This window comes from Balaenoptera acutorostrata, chromosome X (genome assembly GCF_949987535.1).
Source record: "Balaenoptera acutorostrata chromosome X, mBalAcu1.1, whole genome shotgun sequence".
In the NCBI taxonomy this organism is placed as follows: Eukaryota; Metazoa; Chordata; class Mammalia; order Artiodactyla; family Balaenopteridae; genus Balaenoptera; species Balaenoptera acutorostrata.
Genome location: NC_080085.1, coordinates 104091773 through 104109085, shown reverse-complemented (window position 1 = coordinate 104109085; position 17313 = coordinate 104091773). Strand labels below are relative to the sequence as shown.

General features: G+C 43.5%; 1 protein-coding gene across 5 annotated transcripts in view; it reads right to left on the bottom strand.

Annotated features, from left to right (window-relative positions):
- Positions 1-1676: 1676 nt before the first annotated feature.
- LONRF3 (LON peptidase N-terminal domain and ring finger 3) overlaps positions 1677-17313 on the bottom strand; it is a 38346-nt gene continuing 22709 nt past the window's right edge. Inside the window, exons 7-12 of one of the 5 annotated variants that reach the window (XM_057538085.1) lie at positions 16590-16704; positions 14244-14365; positions 11944-12102; positions 11174-11354; positions 10013-10162; positions 1677-6900 (exon numbers count right to left, since the gene is read on the bottom strand). In XM_057538085.1, coding sequence (XP_057394068.1) covers positions 6745-6900; positions 10013-10162; positions 11174-11354; positions 11944-12102; positions 14244-14365; positions 16590-16704 — 883 coding nt within the window. In that variant the 3' untranslated portion in view covers positions 1677-6744. The remainder of the gene's footprint in view (positions 6901-10012; positions 10163-11173; positions 11355-11943; positions 12103-14243; positions 14366-16589; positions 16705-17313) is intronic. The other 4 variants (XM_057538087.1, XM_057538086.1, XM_057538088.1 and 1 more) reach the window with 4 other exon arrangements.

Here is a 17313-nt window from a genome sequence, read left to right as displayed (position 1 = left end):
AAAGGAATTCACTTCATTTGTCATGATTAACCATTTCCACACCCTTCTTTCCCTCCCTCCTTCCCTCCCACCAGTTGGAACTCATCCCTGTAGACTGCCGAAACTGAAGAGCTTAACTCCATTTGTGGGCTTCATCCTTCCCTAGCCCTCCTCCCTGGTCCTCTTACGAAAGTGCTCACTGGGGCTTGCAGGAGGAGTATGTGGTCCTGAGAATGCAGTTGCACGCCAGGTGTGGCAATGGGCTTCCTGATGGGCCAGAGGGGCAGTGATCTCCCCTGTTCCCGAGACCGTGCTGAGTATTTCCATAATGCACCTCTAAAATCCAAGAGAAGCAAGATTTTTATAGCGAAACTGGACTTCTGTTAAGTAAGCTATTTTGGGACTTAATTTCATTGCACTTGTGGTATCCAGAAATTGTTGATATTGACTTACTGGGAGGTAGGTGGTGTTCTGCAGGAGGGCTAGAGGGCAACACTTCAATAAGCAGAGGAAAGGGTTTTTCAGGGCTTTCTAATGCAACAATGACATTGGCTAATACATGTGTATAAGTGGACAGTAAACATGGGTGGCCAGTCAACGGGAGGATCAGTTGAAATGGGGAAACCCGCAGAAAACTAGAAAGGGTGGGAGAGGTGGGCTCCGAGATCCAGAAGCAGGGCTCCTTGGGGCCTCCACACTTCTGCCTTGACCAGGGCATGGCTCTGCACTGGGCTGACCATGGACAAGTCTGGCTGGGAAGCTTCTGCATTGCCTGGAAGAAGCCAGTACGGAAAGTATTGACACCAGCCCCTTCCCATCCCACCTCAGCCCCTCCTGGAGTTAAGAACTCATAAAACATAAGAGGGGAAGGAAATGTTTAAACATCTGGGAGCCTGTGGATTTAGGGCATTTGTCCTTCCCTTCTTTTGCTCCTATCTTATTTTGAGACTGGGAGTTCCTTCTAGGGAGGCATCTTTGGCCCTGGAGAACTCAAAGGGTGGATCCCAGAGGAGAGGAAGCAGAAAGTGTTGGCTTTGGCTTTGCTCAAACAAGACCTTCTTTTTCGATGATCCAGTCCAGTTCTCCAGAAAGGATTAGGCAGGCATCCTGGGAAGAAGAACTGCCTCGGAGGGAAGATGTGCCTGTGGCCAGCGTGTGCTCTATCTCATGAGACCCAGACAGTAGCAGATGAGGCACGGAAGGGCGAAGTCCAACAGTGCCAAGCATTCCCTCTGGGCCCTGGTTGGCAGGAGTTCTGATTTTTCTCAACTACCCGAAAGATCCTGTTACAAAGAACAAGGTCAAGCCCAAGTGGAGTTTTCTATCATTTCGGATTTTTTTTTTATAAAGTCAGATTTATTCGCCTGTTTCAACATAAACATTTTTTTTCAATTATTTATTTATTTATGGCTGTGTTGGGTCTTCGTTTCTGTGCTAGGGCTTTCTCTAGTTGTGGCAAGTGGGGGCCACTCTTCATCGCGGTGCGCGGGCCTCTCACTATCGCGGCCTCTCTTGTTGCGGAGCACAGGCTCCAGACGCATAGGCTCAGCAATTGTGGCTCACGGGCCCAGTTGCTCCGCGGCATGTGGGATCTTCCCAGACCAGGGCTCGAACCCGTGTCCCCTGCATTGGCAGGCAGACTCTCAACCACTGCTCCACCAGGGAAGCCCGGTTTTGTTTTGTTTTTTTTAATTGTTCTACCCCTATGTCTTTTTTTCGTCAGTGGTAAAATAGAACCTGTGTAAAGTCCTCAGTGGCACGAGACTAACGTGTACCGTAAAGGAGGTGAGACATTGCTGAAGCTCTCGTGCCAGTCAGCTCAGTCGATACTGCTCATTGTCTTAGTCAATTTTACCAATTTTCCTGCCAAAGGGTTCATGCTGTGGGCCTTAGCTTTAGCCTATTGTTGAGAAACCATTTAATTGAAATAAAACGTGTAATTTGCTTTCATGAACATTTTATCATGCCAAAGAAAACAGAGTAGGTAGTGCGCTCTGCTTTAAGCAAACTCAATATATGAATGGATTGACAAATGAAGTAGGGGCAGATTATTAGCAAAAAGTTTCAACATAATTAGTAACAACAAGCTTTTCTGGTGCATTTTTAAACAATTAGTTTAATCAGTTCACACCTGCCTCACTGTCACATAAGAGCTTGCTTTCTGAGTGCAGGTCTATTTCCTTGGAAGATCTTCTGGTCAAATGTATTACAAACAATAGGAACAAGAACAAAATAGATGTTCCCATCCCTTTCCCTTCTATTCAGCTTCCAACAAAAAGATACTGAAGTTATTTGGGCAATTCTTGCCCTAAAGTATGGGTAGAGTTGTGTTAGATACAAAGTGAGACAATAGGAAACATTTTTTAATGAACAACAAGCTTTCACAGAGACTGTCTATATCACATTGTTATTACAACATAGATGAGCTGAAACTTCTTTTGTACAGATTTAGAGGAAAGAAGACCCTAAAGAGACATCAAGCATATAGAGGTAGTTGAATAACAATATGGGAAGAAAAAAAAAGCGTTATCTTAATTCCCCTTTCAGCTCATTACAGTGCAAGAGTAAAATGGCTGCTTAACAAACAACTGGAATTACAAACACGAAGACACATTTGCCACTGTTTAAATGGCTTGCTGGATATTTTAATCCTGGCATTACTAAGAACTGCATAAAATGACGGAACTAGTTTATCTAATAAGCCTACGATGCCACATTGAACTATTTGCTCTCCTTTGATTTTGTTGTTGTTTATTATTGTTGCTTTGACTATAGATAAATGTCAAGCAAGTTTTAAAATGATGCATAAGCTACAGTGTTGCTCTGTAAACTTTAAATGGCTACACAGTCACGAAGCAAAAGCTTTAAAATGACACCAGGAACAGAGATTACAGGCACTTCTCTCTCAAGGTTAATTTAGCTCATTTGAAAATACCGATTTGTAAGGGAAAATGTCTTCATTTCACCTCTGGATGTGCATAATCCAGAGTGGGAGCTATCATTCTAAGAGGAACCAAAAAAAAAAAAAAAAAGAGGAACCAAATGTGTACATTTTACTTGGCTCCTTTTCCTTCTTTCCGCACTCAGGAAAGGCCACAAATTGCAGCCCATGCAGCCAGCTGCTTCTCAGAACTCTCTTCTATCAAATCAAAACCTCATTCCTCAAGCCCAAGAATGGGCTGAAAATCTGTCCTTTTCCCTTATTTGGGCTGCCTTCTATTTGCATCTCAATTACACATCTCTGCTATGATTCTGCCTTAGGAAACAGAAATGGATGCAAAGTCAGCATGTTGGGAACTTAAGGAATGAGTCCCTGAATAAAACTCCCATCTTGGAAACGGAGTTGGTGAGGGAAACACAGCCCCCAGCGGGTTCCTGTCCATCAACAGTGTGCGATCTATTGACAGTAAGAGACGTCCGAGTGCTGTGAACCAGCCTCAGAGCTCCACTGCTCCAACAGCCAGTCACAGGGGACTATCTGAGCCCAGTCCGGCTCCACAGGCAGAACTGGAAGTGCCACATGTGCAGTGATTCCACGAGTCCCAGCATGCTGCGGCAGCAAGGGGCTAGAAGCAGTCGGCCTTCAGAAAAGGCAAATTGTTGACACAGTCAGTTCCCTACCCCACTGAGTAAGGAGCAAGCACTCTTTTCTCCAAGTTGTCTACAGAAAATTAGTTTTATCATTTTTCATTTTCTACATTTTGCTGGTTATTAGCTAGCAGCAATAGTACAGTACGAAGCAGAAAGGCATAATGTCTGCTTGGTACCTAATATATATACACACATGTACATATATACACAAACACACTCATATATATATATATATATATATACACACACACACACACACACACACACACACACACACACAGAGAGAAAATAACCTACTAGGAAAAGACTAGGTAAATCACAATAAACAGAAAAATTAGCTGAATAAATGGCACTAACTACCAAGGGGGAAGTCTTGTCCTTCTGGCCTAGATTTAACTTTATGTTTTTCCTGTATATACTCTTTATTCCCAAGCTTTGCAGCAAAATCAATTTACAAGCAGCGAAATGGTCATGTCCAATTGATTACCCCGTTCAAGTACCTATCAAAGAAAGCCAAGGCTTAGCCTTGCACTTTGCCTCCCACCACTACTGAAACAAAAGCTTGCTGTAAAACAGTCCAAATGTGTATCCAGGCTACTGAGAGAAAAGTGCAATTCTGCCTAGCCAAGCTACATTTGCTGCAGTTAGGTCCTCTCTTATCAACGTGAAACATTCTATGATGTGGAACTTTATACATTTGGGAGAGCAGGAAGTGACGAGTTGGTTATTCTAATGGAGCTAGAACTTAAGGCTTCCATTATATCAGAAATTCTAGACCTCCAAACAACACTAATTTTTAGCCCTCTTGAAAGAGGAAAAATTTGCTGGCATGGGATTCTCCCTCATCTCTGACCCTAATTTGTTTTCCAGTCTTTTCATTTTCCCAAACAGACTTGACCCCCAAAGGAATTACATGTAAATCATCAAGTTATGGTATGAAAATCAGAGGTGTGGATTCCCCCAACCAAGTTTAAAGGAATTGCAAATGGGTATTGTGTGTAAAGGCAGGGTTTTACGCCAATGTAGTCCCCTGATGATATTCTGTAACTATGAATAATCTAATCATAGCTGTTATTTGTTGAATGACTCCTATGTGCTCGGCACTATGCTAAGTGATGTATATACATTATCTCATGTAATGTTATAAGAACCCTACATGCAGTATTTATCCCCACCACTTGCTAGTTGACAAACTGGTGCTCAGAAAAAGTGAAATCACAAAAGTAACACATCTAGCAATCCAAGACACTTATGACCCTTTTCTTTGTTGCATTTACACTAGATAGTAGGAAATTACTGTCCTAGGACTGTGCTATGACCACAAGGCTGGGCACCAGGTGGGAGAGGGAGCCTTTCATTTCCTCCTACCTGAGCCTTGTAGAGTTTGCTTAGGCAGTAACCATGCCTATGCTTCCATTCTTTACCAGCCCAGTTGGGCTCCAAACATCAAACCTGGTAACATAATGTTCTGACAACACGGTGTTCATTAAGAAAGTGCAGAAAAGGTTATTTGGTTTCTGCGTACATGAATCTCTTTTTTGTTGCCTGAATCATCTCATTCTCCCTTTTCTGTTTCTGGCCACATGTGGTGATGGAAGAAGTCAGACTGATTACTTGAGGCATTAACCTCTAGCGGGAACAGAGTGGATGGGCTGCGTGTGAGTCTCGCACTGCAGCTGTCCAGAGTCACATGGCGGGAGGATAATTTGCATGAAGGTAGGAACAACACGATTCACTTCTTCGCTGTCCTAATCATTTCACTCTGTCATTATAACACTCCTGTTTTCAGGTTGTCCTGGCACTAAAGAAATCAAACTGGCACTAAGCAAGCTAAACAAGACCTCACTCTTACCCCCTTACCACTATTCTTCCCCTGTATTGAAATCTTTGGCTCATCTCAGTGAGGAGTAAAGACCGTGTTTAGATAAAATCATGGATTAATTGCTTCCTTTGAAAAGATTTAAAAACCAAAAAGATAGTTTGAGGGTTTCTTAAAGGGCTCTACCCTCTTTCCTGGCTTCTTTACACTTTTAATAATGAACCGTCCTTCATCAAGCGTTTGCACACATGCTCGCCAGAACCCTGAGAAGAGGTGGGGTATGGAGGCTAGCTGGGCATGGCTGTGACATACCAGACTGAAAACCGTTACCTCTGAAGGGTTAAATATTATCCTGCCTAAAAGTCCCATTACTAACTGCACTGGGGAGAAATTAAGATATAATTAGATTGCTGAAATAAATGCCTATAAGAGATTATAATAAAAGACACTCCTCTTATTCATCTCTTGATTCCAGAAAAATAATTCCTTCAGCCTGGCTCTGTATGACACATAGAAAATGGATTACTTTTATTGTACCCTGGCTTATTCCACAACCTATGCCAAATCCCTTAAGTATTTTATATTGTTGGATTCAAATTGAAAGCAAAATAGAATCTGTAAGGATAGATGATATTGGCATGATTCTGAACTTCCTTTTAAGCATCCAATTGGATAGATACAAAAATGGTTCAAGAACTGAGATCAAATGTAGCAAAAACTGTTAAAGCAAAAATTGTACATTTCTAGTATTGTTACTTCCCCCTAGGTACATGGTAAACCACATCAATAAATAAAGCAGTATTTTTCAGTAATGCACACTTAAATAGTTACAAACATACATGTAGAAAAAAAAGATACGGTAGTGCAAAAAATAAATTATTAAAACAGAAGGAAGTATGAACATTATTTTACACAATGCTATATAAAATATGAACCATTTGGAATGACACCTCAAAAGTCAGTGAAATAATGCAGCAACATGACTAGTAACTGGGCATCACATTTCAACCACACAGTCATTCATCTATGAAAGACAGAAAATTAAAGCAAAACCACTTTAAACTTTGAGAAACTTTTATGTCAAAATCAAAAAAAATTTTTTTTCTTCTGGGCTCTTAAACAACCTCTGCTGTGCATGTAGTTGTGCAGCATGTCAAGAAGCATCTTAAGAAAGAAAGTTTCAAACAGATCACATTCTTTTGGTCTTTCCACTTAATTTCTTTCTGATCAATAGCAGGACAATGCCTCTGTTTGATACTTCCTTCTAAGATGTTATTGCAATTAGGTATATTTACAAGACGACTCCCCCACAGTGGTGAGGGGAGCATGGGAGCTCCTTTTCAGCAATCCACTCACTAGTTTTGGTTTCGGGATATAAAGGCCAGGACTCGCCGAATACCGTTCAGTCTATCCTTTAGGGACCTCATTGCTAGGAACGGGAGCTGAGCTCGGCTTTCCAATGGAAGAACCGCTAATGTCCACCAGCACCAGGCCGGGCCATTGGGGTTGATCTGCAAGAGAAATGCAATGGGTTCGTCTTATTCCTGCGGCAGTGATCCTAGCCTGTAGGCTTCCAAAGTTGCCAGGAAACACCCCAGGTGGAACTGCTTCTGTGTGTGGCAGGGATTGCTAATTACCCATCTCTATTTCCCTTTATCTTAGCTGGGCATACAGCCACCCAGGGGGTGGGGGTGGGAAGGCTACATTTGTCAGCCTCCCTTGCAGCTAGGTGAGGCCATAAGACAAAGTCCTGGCTAAGGAGATGTAAAGGGCAGTGATAAGTGTAACTTCTGGGCCATGCTCTGAGAAAGGGGCATGCGCCCTCACTTTCCTCTTTCTCTCCCCTTCCCCTAGCTAGAACACAGACATGCTGATGATCAGACTTCTTCAATCAGGAGGATGAGGGCAACACTCAAAGGATGGTAGAGCTTTGTCAGGAAGAAGCCTGGGTCTGAATGATCTCACGGAACAGGGCTGCCCTAGCCCTCCATCTCTACGACTTACACTCTCTATCTAGTTTAAGCTACAGTTATTTTTGGTAGTGGTTAAAGCAGACACATCAATTTCCTAAAAAATACACCATACCTTCTAGCCAGTGTGCTTTTACAAGCTGAACTATCTACTACAGTCGGCCCTCCATATCCATGGATTCAACCAACTATGGATCGAAATTGGTTGGTTGAATCTGTAGACGCGAAACCTGTAGATGCAGAGGGCTGATTGTACTCATTGTACCACATAATTTTATAGAAGGGATTTTGGTATCCATGGGGCCTCCTAGAACCAATCCCCCATGGATACCGAGAGACAACTACTCAGCCTCTTCCACCTCTTAGATTCTGTTTAGGCCCTTTGGCCTGATGCATAGAGCATCTGGGTCTTCAGTTCTCATGACCCCTTAGGCTGTGCATGTCTCTTACCTCCATTTCCCTGTTTCTGGCTGAAGGCAACAGAGTCCACATATGCCAGGTCACTAAACGGGGCCACGGCTAGCTTCTCCCCTAAAACCAGAGCCTATGATTCACAGCCCCAAAGCACAGCAATCCCACTTTGCAAAAATTCCAATTGGAAAACACAGTCACATAGAAATATATTCCATCCCAGGTTTCCTCTAATAAAGAGCTTTCCTATCCTACAGTGATCCTGCACCAAAATTCTGTTTGTCGGCAGCGTCCCAGGTACACATTGTAGACCTTGGTGACTTATTTCCTACTAAGCCCCAAATGAGCTTTCTGCCCACACCCCTCAGAAGGTTGGCTTTAGGACTGCAGAGAACCACATTCTACACGCGGGATTGTTTGCCTCCAAACTGGTCACCTGATTCTCCCCCAACCTTCACTGCCTCTTTGCTTCTCTGTGTCTCTAGCTCCATTTGGATTCTTTTTGTCCCTCGCTGCAGTCTGTAACGTGTTATCCCTCCTAGGATGAGTTCTGAATGTTAGATTGACATATCCTGAACTGTATTTCCCAGGATCATTAACAAAGATGTTTAAGCTGATGTTAATACATGTGGTGGTTCCTAAGAAACCTCCTGCGGAGGCTTAGAACATTCTTATTAATGGGACCACTGGGGCTACAGCATTGACTGGATCAAACTGGATGGGTTTTATTTTTTCTGCTGCTGCGCTGCCAAAGCAACAGTCCTAATAAGAAATGAAATGAAACCCAAGACTTCGGCTTTCTGTGTCACTGAGCCCTTAAGAATCACACAGTGGCACCTGTGTTTTCTCTTGTGGAAGACGCTGTTACCATTGCTGATCGCTATCTTCTGCCTGACTAGGGGAGAATGCTTTCCAGAAGGTGAAGCGGAACATTCAACTTGATCATGAGCTTTCTCAGAGCTCTGTCATAGTCCTGAGTCACAGTGGCCCAGAGCCAGGAGCTGGATCATCTGGAAGCAATGCCCTTTCTCCCTCCAACATGCACGATGCCTTTGAACGGGGGCGGGGAAAGGAGCCACCTTTGTGGCCTGGAGAAAACAAGACACTGCAGCGCATTAGGGAACAGACTGGTGTTTTATAGCCTCAAAACGCAAGAGGAAGAAGGGACTTTAGAGACCTCCTCGTCTACCTCCCTCATTTCAGAGATGGGCGAACAAGTCAGAAAGGGGAAGGGACTTACCCGAGGTCACACAGCTAGACAGGTAAGTAGGACCAGTTTTTTGGCATGGAAGTCAGAATATACATATTCTATTTTACTATTGTGATAAAGTCAGGAATGAGTACAGGGAAAGAATCAAGGAAGTTATGGAGGCGATTACGTAGGAACCAGGTCAGAATGTGGAAAGGTGATGGTGGGAAAATATTTGACTAGGATATCTCCAGCCTTGTCCTAGAGAGAGGATTCCCTGATTTATACCAGGCAAGCAAAGCTTGGTGAAACTTATCTCCACTTTCCTGGAAAGCTTCAGATCTGCAGCTTGATCTCTCAAATGGACCTGTCCCTCCAGGAAGTAGACTGATCCAGTAGAATCTAATGAACTCTTTTCTAGTATAACTCAGCCAAGGGTAAATTTAAGGATTGGGTCAGTTGTCTCAGGAAAACTTGTTCATCCCTGATGAGGACAATGGCAAGGGTCTAGACCTGCAGGGCTAAGCACGGAGGGACCTGGGGGTGAAAGGTTTCCGTGATCCTGCAGTTGGAATCCTGTAAGGTGGCTGGCCCTAGCTCCTCACTCCTTGTTCCTGCAGCAATCAGGGGGAGAGTTATGAAGCCTCCAGGAAGTGGCAGCCTTTGGTCTCAGCTCCCTAGGTACCCTTCTCTTAAGCCTGGCCTTTTGTGAATCTTGTCACCCTAACACATCATCATGGTGGGAATCTGGACTCACATTAAAGGTTCTTCTGTTGATGGTGCCTGTGTTCCCATCCTCTCACTTAACTAATCTCTTAAAGCCTATCTTGGATCCAAGTTCCTACTGCTTTACTTTAGTTACTCCAATTCTGATTTGGGGTCCTTTTGTTCTTACCCATGATGCCTACTGCCCAGCCAAACAAGACCAACTTGGATCCATCTTCCTCTCTACACTAAATGTGCTGGATGGAAACCACACACGTATCTAATCACAAACCCTAGGCGCTCTCATCTGGTGGGGGCGACTGATTACAAAGAGACATTTTTAGATACCTGGGGATCAGCATCTTTCTCTGGCATTGGACCAAAATGATTGAGTATCCGATTCTTCAGAGATGATTTGAGCGAATGAAACCATGATGACGCTTGCTCATAGACACAGTTATGTAATCCCATGAGCTCAGCACAATCCTCTCCTTGAACCTGAAAGTATCAAAGTGGAAGTGAAGCATTCTGTGCCTTCTCCATCATGCCTAGAGCCCCTTTGACACCTGCCTATTTGAGCATCCATCCCGTCACCCTACGGGAAGACTCGCCCTTCTGGCTTTCTCCTGTGTAGTGTGTGAAAGGCTCCTCAGCCAGATGATGGACTGTGTGTAAATATTGCTGAGCGTGGAGGACAGAGAAAGGTTCAGCTGGGTAAATGAGCTGAAACAGCCAGACATATAGAACACCAGTGACACTAACTGGCCTGAGTGGAGGCGTGCTGTTAAACGAGGTTGTGCTTGTTCACGCCTCTCTCCTTCTCATTTTTTACATTTGCTTTCCCACTGCTCCCTGGGAAGAGAGGGAGCAGGGGCTGTGTCTCCGTATGTAACTTTATCTTCCAAGTCAAATACGTTTATTCGTTGAGCAAATGTTTATTAATCTTGTACTATGTAGTGAATGTAAATATAAACACTTATGGGATTATTTACCTCTTCTTCTACCCGTTAGTTCAGAAAACCAAGGATTAACTGGACATGTCATCTTTCTGTGTTATGGGATGATGGATTATTGGGAAGGGCTCTTGGCCAGGTTGCACATTTAAAAATAGACATGTGTATGTGAATCTACAATTATCTCAAAAGAAAAAGGTTTAAAATATAAACAAATCAAAAAATAAAATACATATGTATAGATCCAGCTCCAGATCTTGGTATCCCTGGCAGAGACCTAACTCCTGTGCTAAATGGGCCCCAGGGTTGGTCTGGCTTGGTACCTCTTATGCATTAATATATATCAGCAACTAAGCAGGGAAAGCCCAGACAAGGGGCGCGCTCACTGCCATTCCACAATCGAACAGGAACCTGGCAGCATTCGGTGTGGCAGCAGCGAATCAGTGAGAAATCCCAAGGCCCCCATCCATGCGCAGAAATCCTTTTGCAATCATCTTGGTCTGCCAAGCTTCAGGGCTAGCTTGGCTTCAGGATTCTTGGCACTGGCCACCCTCACCTTTTGGTCTTCAATGTATTCGATGTCAGCTGTGTTGTAACCATCCCGCTGGCCCTGATGGAGGACCTTGAAGCGCCTCTTGCCTATGCTGTCGACCACTGAGCGGCCATCAGCAAAGAACTGAACATTTCTGATCTCTAGGATGCAGCCATATTCCGCAAACCTGTTTATTGGGAATGGACTCAAGAAAGTAAATTTTTGATGAGCTGTTTCCCTGGCCTGCGCACCTCCCCCCATTTCTATAACCCCATGTTGTGTCCTGAGGGACTTCTGCCTTCTTCCCTGTCCCAGGGTCTATAGCTGCAATAACACCACAGGCAGTGCCTGTGTGAGAAAAAATTTTAATGTGTAACTGCTACCATTTATTGTACTGTGCTCAGTACTTTACGTGCATTATTAACTCACCAATCCTCCCAACAAACCCAACGAGGTAGGCACTATTATTGTACCCACTTTACAGATAAGGAAACTGAGTCACCGGAGGTTCAGTAACTTGCCCAAAGTCAAACTTGCTCCAAGGATGGAGCCGGAATATGAACCCAGGCAGTTTGACTCCAGGGACCACACTCTTATAAAACACGTTTTAGAGTATATACCACCTGTTTAACAAAAGGTTGATCCTGGGGTTCCTTTAAACGGGCAGCCTCTCACACTGTAAACTAGGGGCCAGAGGGACCCTGATCCTTACAAATGCTCCTGGGAGGGCCCCAAAGTAAAACAAAAAACCCTTTCCACCCAACCTCCCTTTACTTGCATAGCTCCTCACTTACCTTTTGACAGGATCTCCAAGGCACATGCCAAACTGTCGTGTACCTGTCTCAATGCATCTACGAATCATCAGACGGTAACAAGGCTCAAAGATGTGCAGGGGACAAGGAACCGTGGGATATGCCATGGTACACACGAAAATAGGCACGTTCTTATTTAAGCTGTCAGGAAGAGCAAATGACATGAATCTCATAGCATTGAAGCAGAACACAGAAAGGTTGGTCAAATTTCACCCTGTGGTTCCCCCGCAGGAAGGCAAGGAGACATCAAGTTGAGGCTGGTAACAAATACTAAAATGCATCTGGTGCGTGGGCTGAATCCCATTATCTGGTGCACAGGTTAGCCTAAGGGCTACGATTAAAATTGACATTCTACACATTCTAATTTGGGTAATGAAGTTCTCTAGTACCGTAACATTGTCGGTGATAGTTATACCTCATATTTTTCTTTCTTTCTTTCATGCTCTCCACTCTAAACAATCTCTCCAGGTGTCTTGCTGGCAGTATGGGGAAGGGGGGTAAAAGTGGACCCAGCTCTCCAGAGGAATGGTGGGAAAATCTCTGCAAGATGCCCGTGAGCATCTCACATATTTGCAAAGCCCCCAGAGGCTCTGCATGGCAGGCCCAGCTGGGAGGAGGAGGGAGCAGTGGAGAGGCAAGAGTAATCTAGCCCAGTGATGCTCAAACGCTCCTGTGCATCAGAATCACTGGAGGCCCGTAAACGCAGACAACAGGCCACTGCACCCCCCCAGACACACTGGTGCAGCAGCTCTGAAATCGACACCTACGAGTCTGCCTCTCAACATGTGCCCACGAAGACGCAGACACATGGCCTGATGCGGAACCACCAACCCGGCCAGCTCCTCCTGGATCACTGTTCTTTTATTTGTCTAGTAAATCCAATACAAGGACATCTGAACATAAACTTACCAACAGATATAAGATCATTTGCCCAAATCTCAAAAGGATTAAATTTAGGATTCCTTTAAAGAGAAATCCACCTAGTATATTCCAGTGTTTGTTAATCAGACATTAAATGATATTTGAGAAGAGGGCCCAGAGAGACTCAAGGTGAACTTAAGAATCAGAAATAAAGATAAAGGTGCCTTGAGTAGATCTGTTAATGAGCAAAGAACGATTTCATTTCTGGCTCCCCAGCACAGTGTGTTATTCAAAGTGAGAGGCACAAATAAACTGGTAGCAGTTTAGAAATGTTCTCTACAGGGTGAGCATAAAACCAGAACAGCTTTTGCCATCGGGAACTTTGCCCCCAGAATGCTGTGAGAATTCCACCAGGGATGGGGAGATGGGGGGTCAGCAGTATGAGAGACAAAAGTTAGTGATTTCCTCCTGCTTTTTCTGCTAAGTGAGTTGTTCTTCTGGCCAGGCAAAGAGCTTGGAGCCTTACTTCTTTCTCCACCCCTACGCTCTACCTCTCACAATACCTGTGATGGAAGAGGAAGCGTAATAACAAGCAGCATTCTTACTATTGCTTTTATTAAGTGCTTACTATGCACTAGCTCATTCGATCTTCGTAACAAGTCCATGAAGCAAGGATTATTATTATCCCCAAGTTACAGATGAGGAGACTGAGGCCCAGAGAGGTTAAGTGACTTGCCTAGGGTCATGAAGTATACTTACTTTGTGGCAAAACTGCATCATAAGCCCAGGTCTGGCTGATATCAAAGTTCTTAACCTTGTAGAACCTCCTTATGTACCTGAAAACCGTCTTCTGGATACAGCTGACCCTTGAACAACACGGGGGTTAGGGGCACCAACCCTCTGCCCAGTTGAAAATCAGCATATAACTTAGAGTCGCCCTCGGTATCCGAAGCTCCTCTGTATCTGCGGTTCTGCATTCATGGATTCAACCAACCACGGATCGGATAGTGTAGGACTATAGTATTTACTACTGAAAAAAATACACGTATAAGTGGAACCGCACAGTTCAAATCCATGTTGTTTAAGGGTCAACTGCACTTCATTAAGCCCCCCTGATTAAATTATTCCAATAATTCGGTATCTGTGATACCCAGTTACTAGTGCCAATATGTGACCTGGTCAGTGGTTCGGCTTAGGTTTCTTCAGTGGGTGCTGGTAAATAACAACTGGCTTTCTGGGGATGGAGCAGGTAAGCCCTTGTTACAGCATTTTCCAATTTCTGTGGTGTAAATACTCTCACTGTGGCCAATTTCAAGCTACCAACATGGTATCACTAAATGAGGAGTTAGGAGGGAATGTGCACTTTCAGTTCTATGACCTGGTATGAGTAAAACTGAAAACAGCAATGTGCATATGCATACTTAGAAAGTTCTTCCATTTCCTCTTCATAAAGCCTCCTTCGTTCCTTGAGTTCTTCTGGAAGGAATTTAGCTATTAGCTCTTCCATTATGACATTTTTACTGTATTTTCTTGATGCCAAGCACTATACGGGGAACAAGGCAATTAGATATTATGCAGTCATCAGAAAAACACACAGCACTTCTGATGTAATCAGTAGAACAGTTAAATGACCCACATACTAGAGTAATTTAGACCCACACATTGGCAGCTGATACTATCATAATGTATATATTCTCTGGAGGTTAGAGTTTAGCTTAAAAAAAAACCACATGCAATGAATTACTTTTAAAATTAGAAAAATTATTTTACAAAGAGAAAAAGACCTGCAATCGAGTATTAAAAATGTCATAGCTTTCCTAAAACACTGAAATTGATTGAGATCATGTTCTTGTCAAAAAAGGGAGAAAATCCTTTCCTTTCCTTTTTCTGATTACTCTGTTTACAAGCTCCCAGAAATGGTCTCCATCTGGGATATGCTGAAAGTCCGTGGTCAAAATGTTCAGGGAACTAAAAAGCAATTTTCAATTATTGATCCTTCCCTGCTGTGCCCCACTCCCAACCCCACCCCAATGCTTGGGCTTCAGGATATTTCAAGTCTATATATTATACATATTTTTTTTTCTCCTCTAACTTTAGTTTTAAAAAGAAAAGCTATACTGGTGATTTCATTTGCCTATTTTTTTTATTATACCATCTAGGTATCACTGGATTTATGTTATAAACCTTGATTTCATAACCTAACTCGGGCTCAGTTGTCAACTGTCACTATTACTCTCCTCCCAAACACCCCTAGTCCGTGCATATCCAGGGATCTGTAAGGAGTGGGTGTTTTGTGTGAACCAGACAATGGGAACGAAAACATCTGCAGAGAACTGCTGGTTATGGAAACTACCCACACAGACCCAGCAGGGGGAGCTCCTGAGTATAAAACGGCAGGCTTCAGACATTTTTTCCTTTCCCAGTACGGGCTACGTCTGTGTATTCCGCAGTGAACATGATCGGAATAAGATATTTCTCCCTCTGGATAATGGTGCAAGTGTGACCCTGTGTGAAGACACAGAGATAGATGGGAATATCTTCTAGCCCCTAAGTCCAGGACCTCACAGCCTCTGCCTCCACGATGCCTTCTCAGCCACTGCCACTGCCTGGCTGCAGGAAAATGGGCTGCTTTGCCCAGTCCCAGTCTTTGGGGAAAAGCAATGACTCAGGAGGTAGCCTCTCCAAGAAGGAGGTGACTCCTCCGCTGATGCTAAAACAAAAACCCAGGAAAGGTACATACTAAAATTTTAACGGTAGATTTTCCTTCTTTCTGTTAATCTGAATGTTGGTAGTGTTACCACAACACAAATGTATTATTATTGAAGTATAAAGACCATGGGCTTCTCACCTACAATCAGGACAGCAAATACCACCTCTTCACCTAGGTCAGATATGACATTGACCCTCCCCCCCAGCCCAATACACACCCTCAGGGCTATCCTGGATGATTATTTCACTCCCGTCCCTTAATTTAAATGTTGGGGTGTTGGGAAAGCTTGACACATGACTTCTCTGGATCTACATTCACCTAGAGATAGTCTTGCATCATCTCCGGCCTCTCCTCAGGGATGACAGGGGTCAAGGGACATTTATACTGATTGTAAAATATGGCACACAAGTCCCTGGGGTGGGGGGACAAGATGGATTCCCAGATCTGCTTGTGCTACAGAAAATTACAGCAAGTCCATTTGAAAGACAAAGGTGGCAGTTTGTGTGATTCATTTTAGAGAATCTGGAAGCCCCAGAGATTTTCCAGCAGACAAATGTCTGCTAATAAGTACAGCGGCAGCTGAGGAGTGGGGCAAGGACCACAATGAAGGTCTGTGAGGTTTTCCTGGGGACCTGGGAGTGATCTCTTCAAACCACAGAATAAACATTGATGATAAGGGGACATCGGAGCTCATCTAGTCCAAGCCCAGGGAGGACAGAAGATTCACCCAACATGACAGTGAATCAGGTGCCATGATGGGATTAGAACAAGGATCCATGTTTATCATCATTTTGATCTGTGCTTATCATCATTTTGATACTTGTGTTTCCAACACAAATTAATTTCACTACTGACAGTTCATAAAAAGCTAGATGCTGCCTCATTTCCCTGGAGGACTTTGTGGAGAGGGGAGGGGTGGCTCTAAGACAGGAGAAATAAACGGTCTGAGGGGGTGTTTTGCTCTAGCACAGTGCAGTGGCTTGGGATCCAATAGGATGCTGTCTTCGTACCCAATTCCAAATAAGCTAACCCAATCAAGAAAGAAAGAACGTTTTACCTGTGAAAGACCACCTTTGCACAGTGGACACTTCGCATTGTGATCTAGGCATCTTTCAAGGCATTTTAAGCAAAAGGTGTGTCCACAAGGTGTTGTGACTGGCTCATAGAATAATCTGAAATTTAGGAATCAGAATGCAAGAAAACTGCAATCAGACCAAACATGAAAGACAGAGCTATTCAGTGTTCAGGTTTTATAGTATTATTTGGGAAATTCTATGTGCGGGGTTGGGAGGGGGTTCTTTTTCCTTTTTTTTTAGAAAAAAACCCCTGCTGTTGTTGCACTTCAGAAAAGCATTTGCTTTTTATTTCTGAGCTGGATTTAAATGCATTAAATTATGCATTTATTAAAATTTAGGACATAGCTAGATCATTTTGTAACATTAGTTCTAGTCAGTCTCTTCCAGGGCATCCACATTTTTTTCCCTGTCAGGTCCTAGAAAAATGAAGACGAATGCCCAGAGTGTCTTGAATAGATTCCATTCTAAAATACTTAGTCAACCTGTTTACCTGAATATATGTAAACACATAGATAAACAAACACACACTCCCGGATTTAAGCACTTTATATCATACTACAGTGGAAAAAGACTAGGCTTATTTGCTAACCTTGATTCCATTTTTCACCTAAGCAATGTTTACAGCCTGAAGGATCTCAAAATTGCACCTGTAACAAACATAACTGCCTTTTATATGGATGGATCATTTTCCTAGGGACAACACAG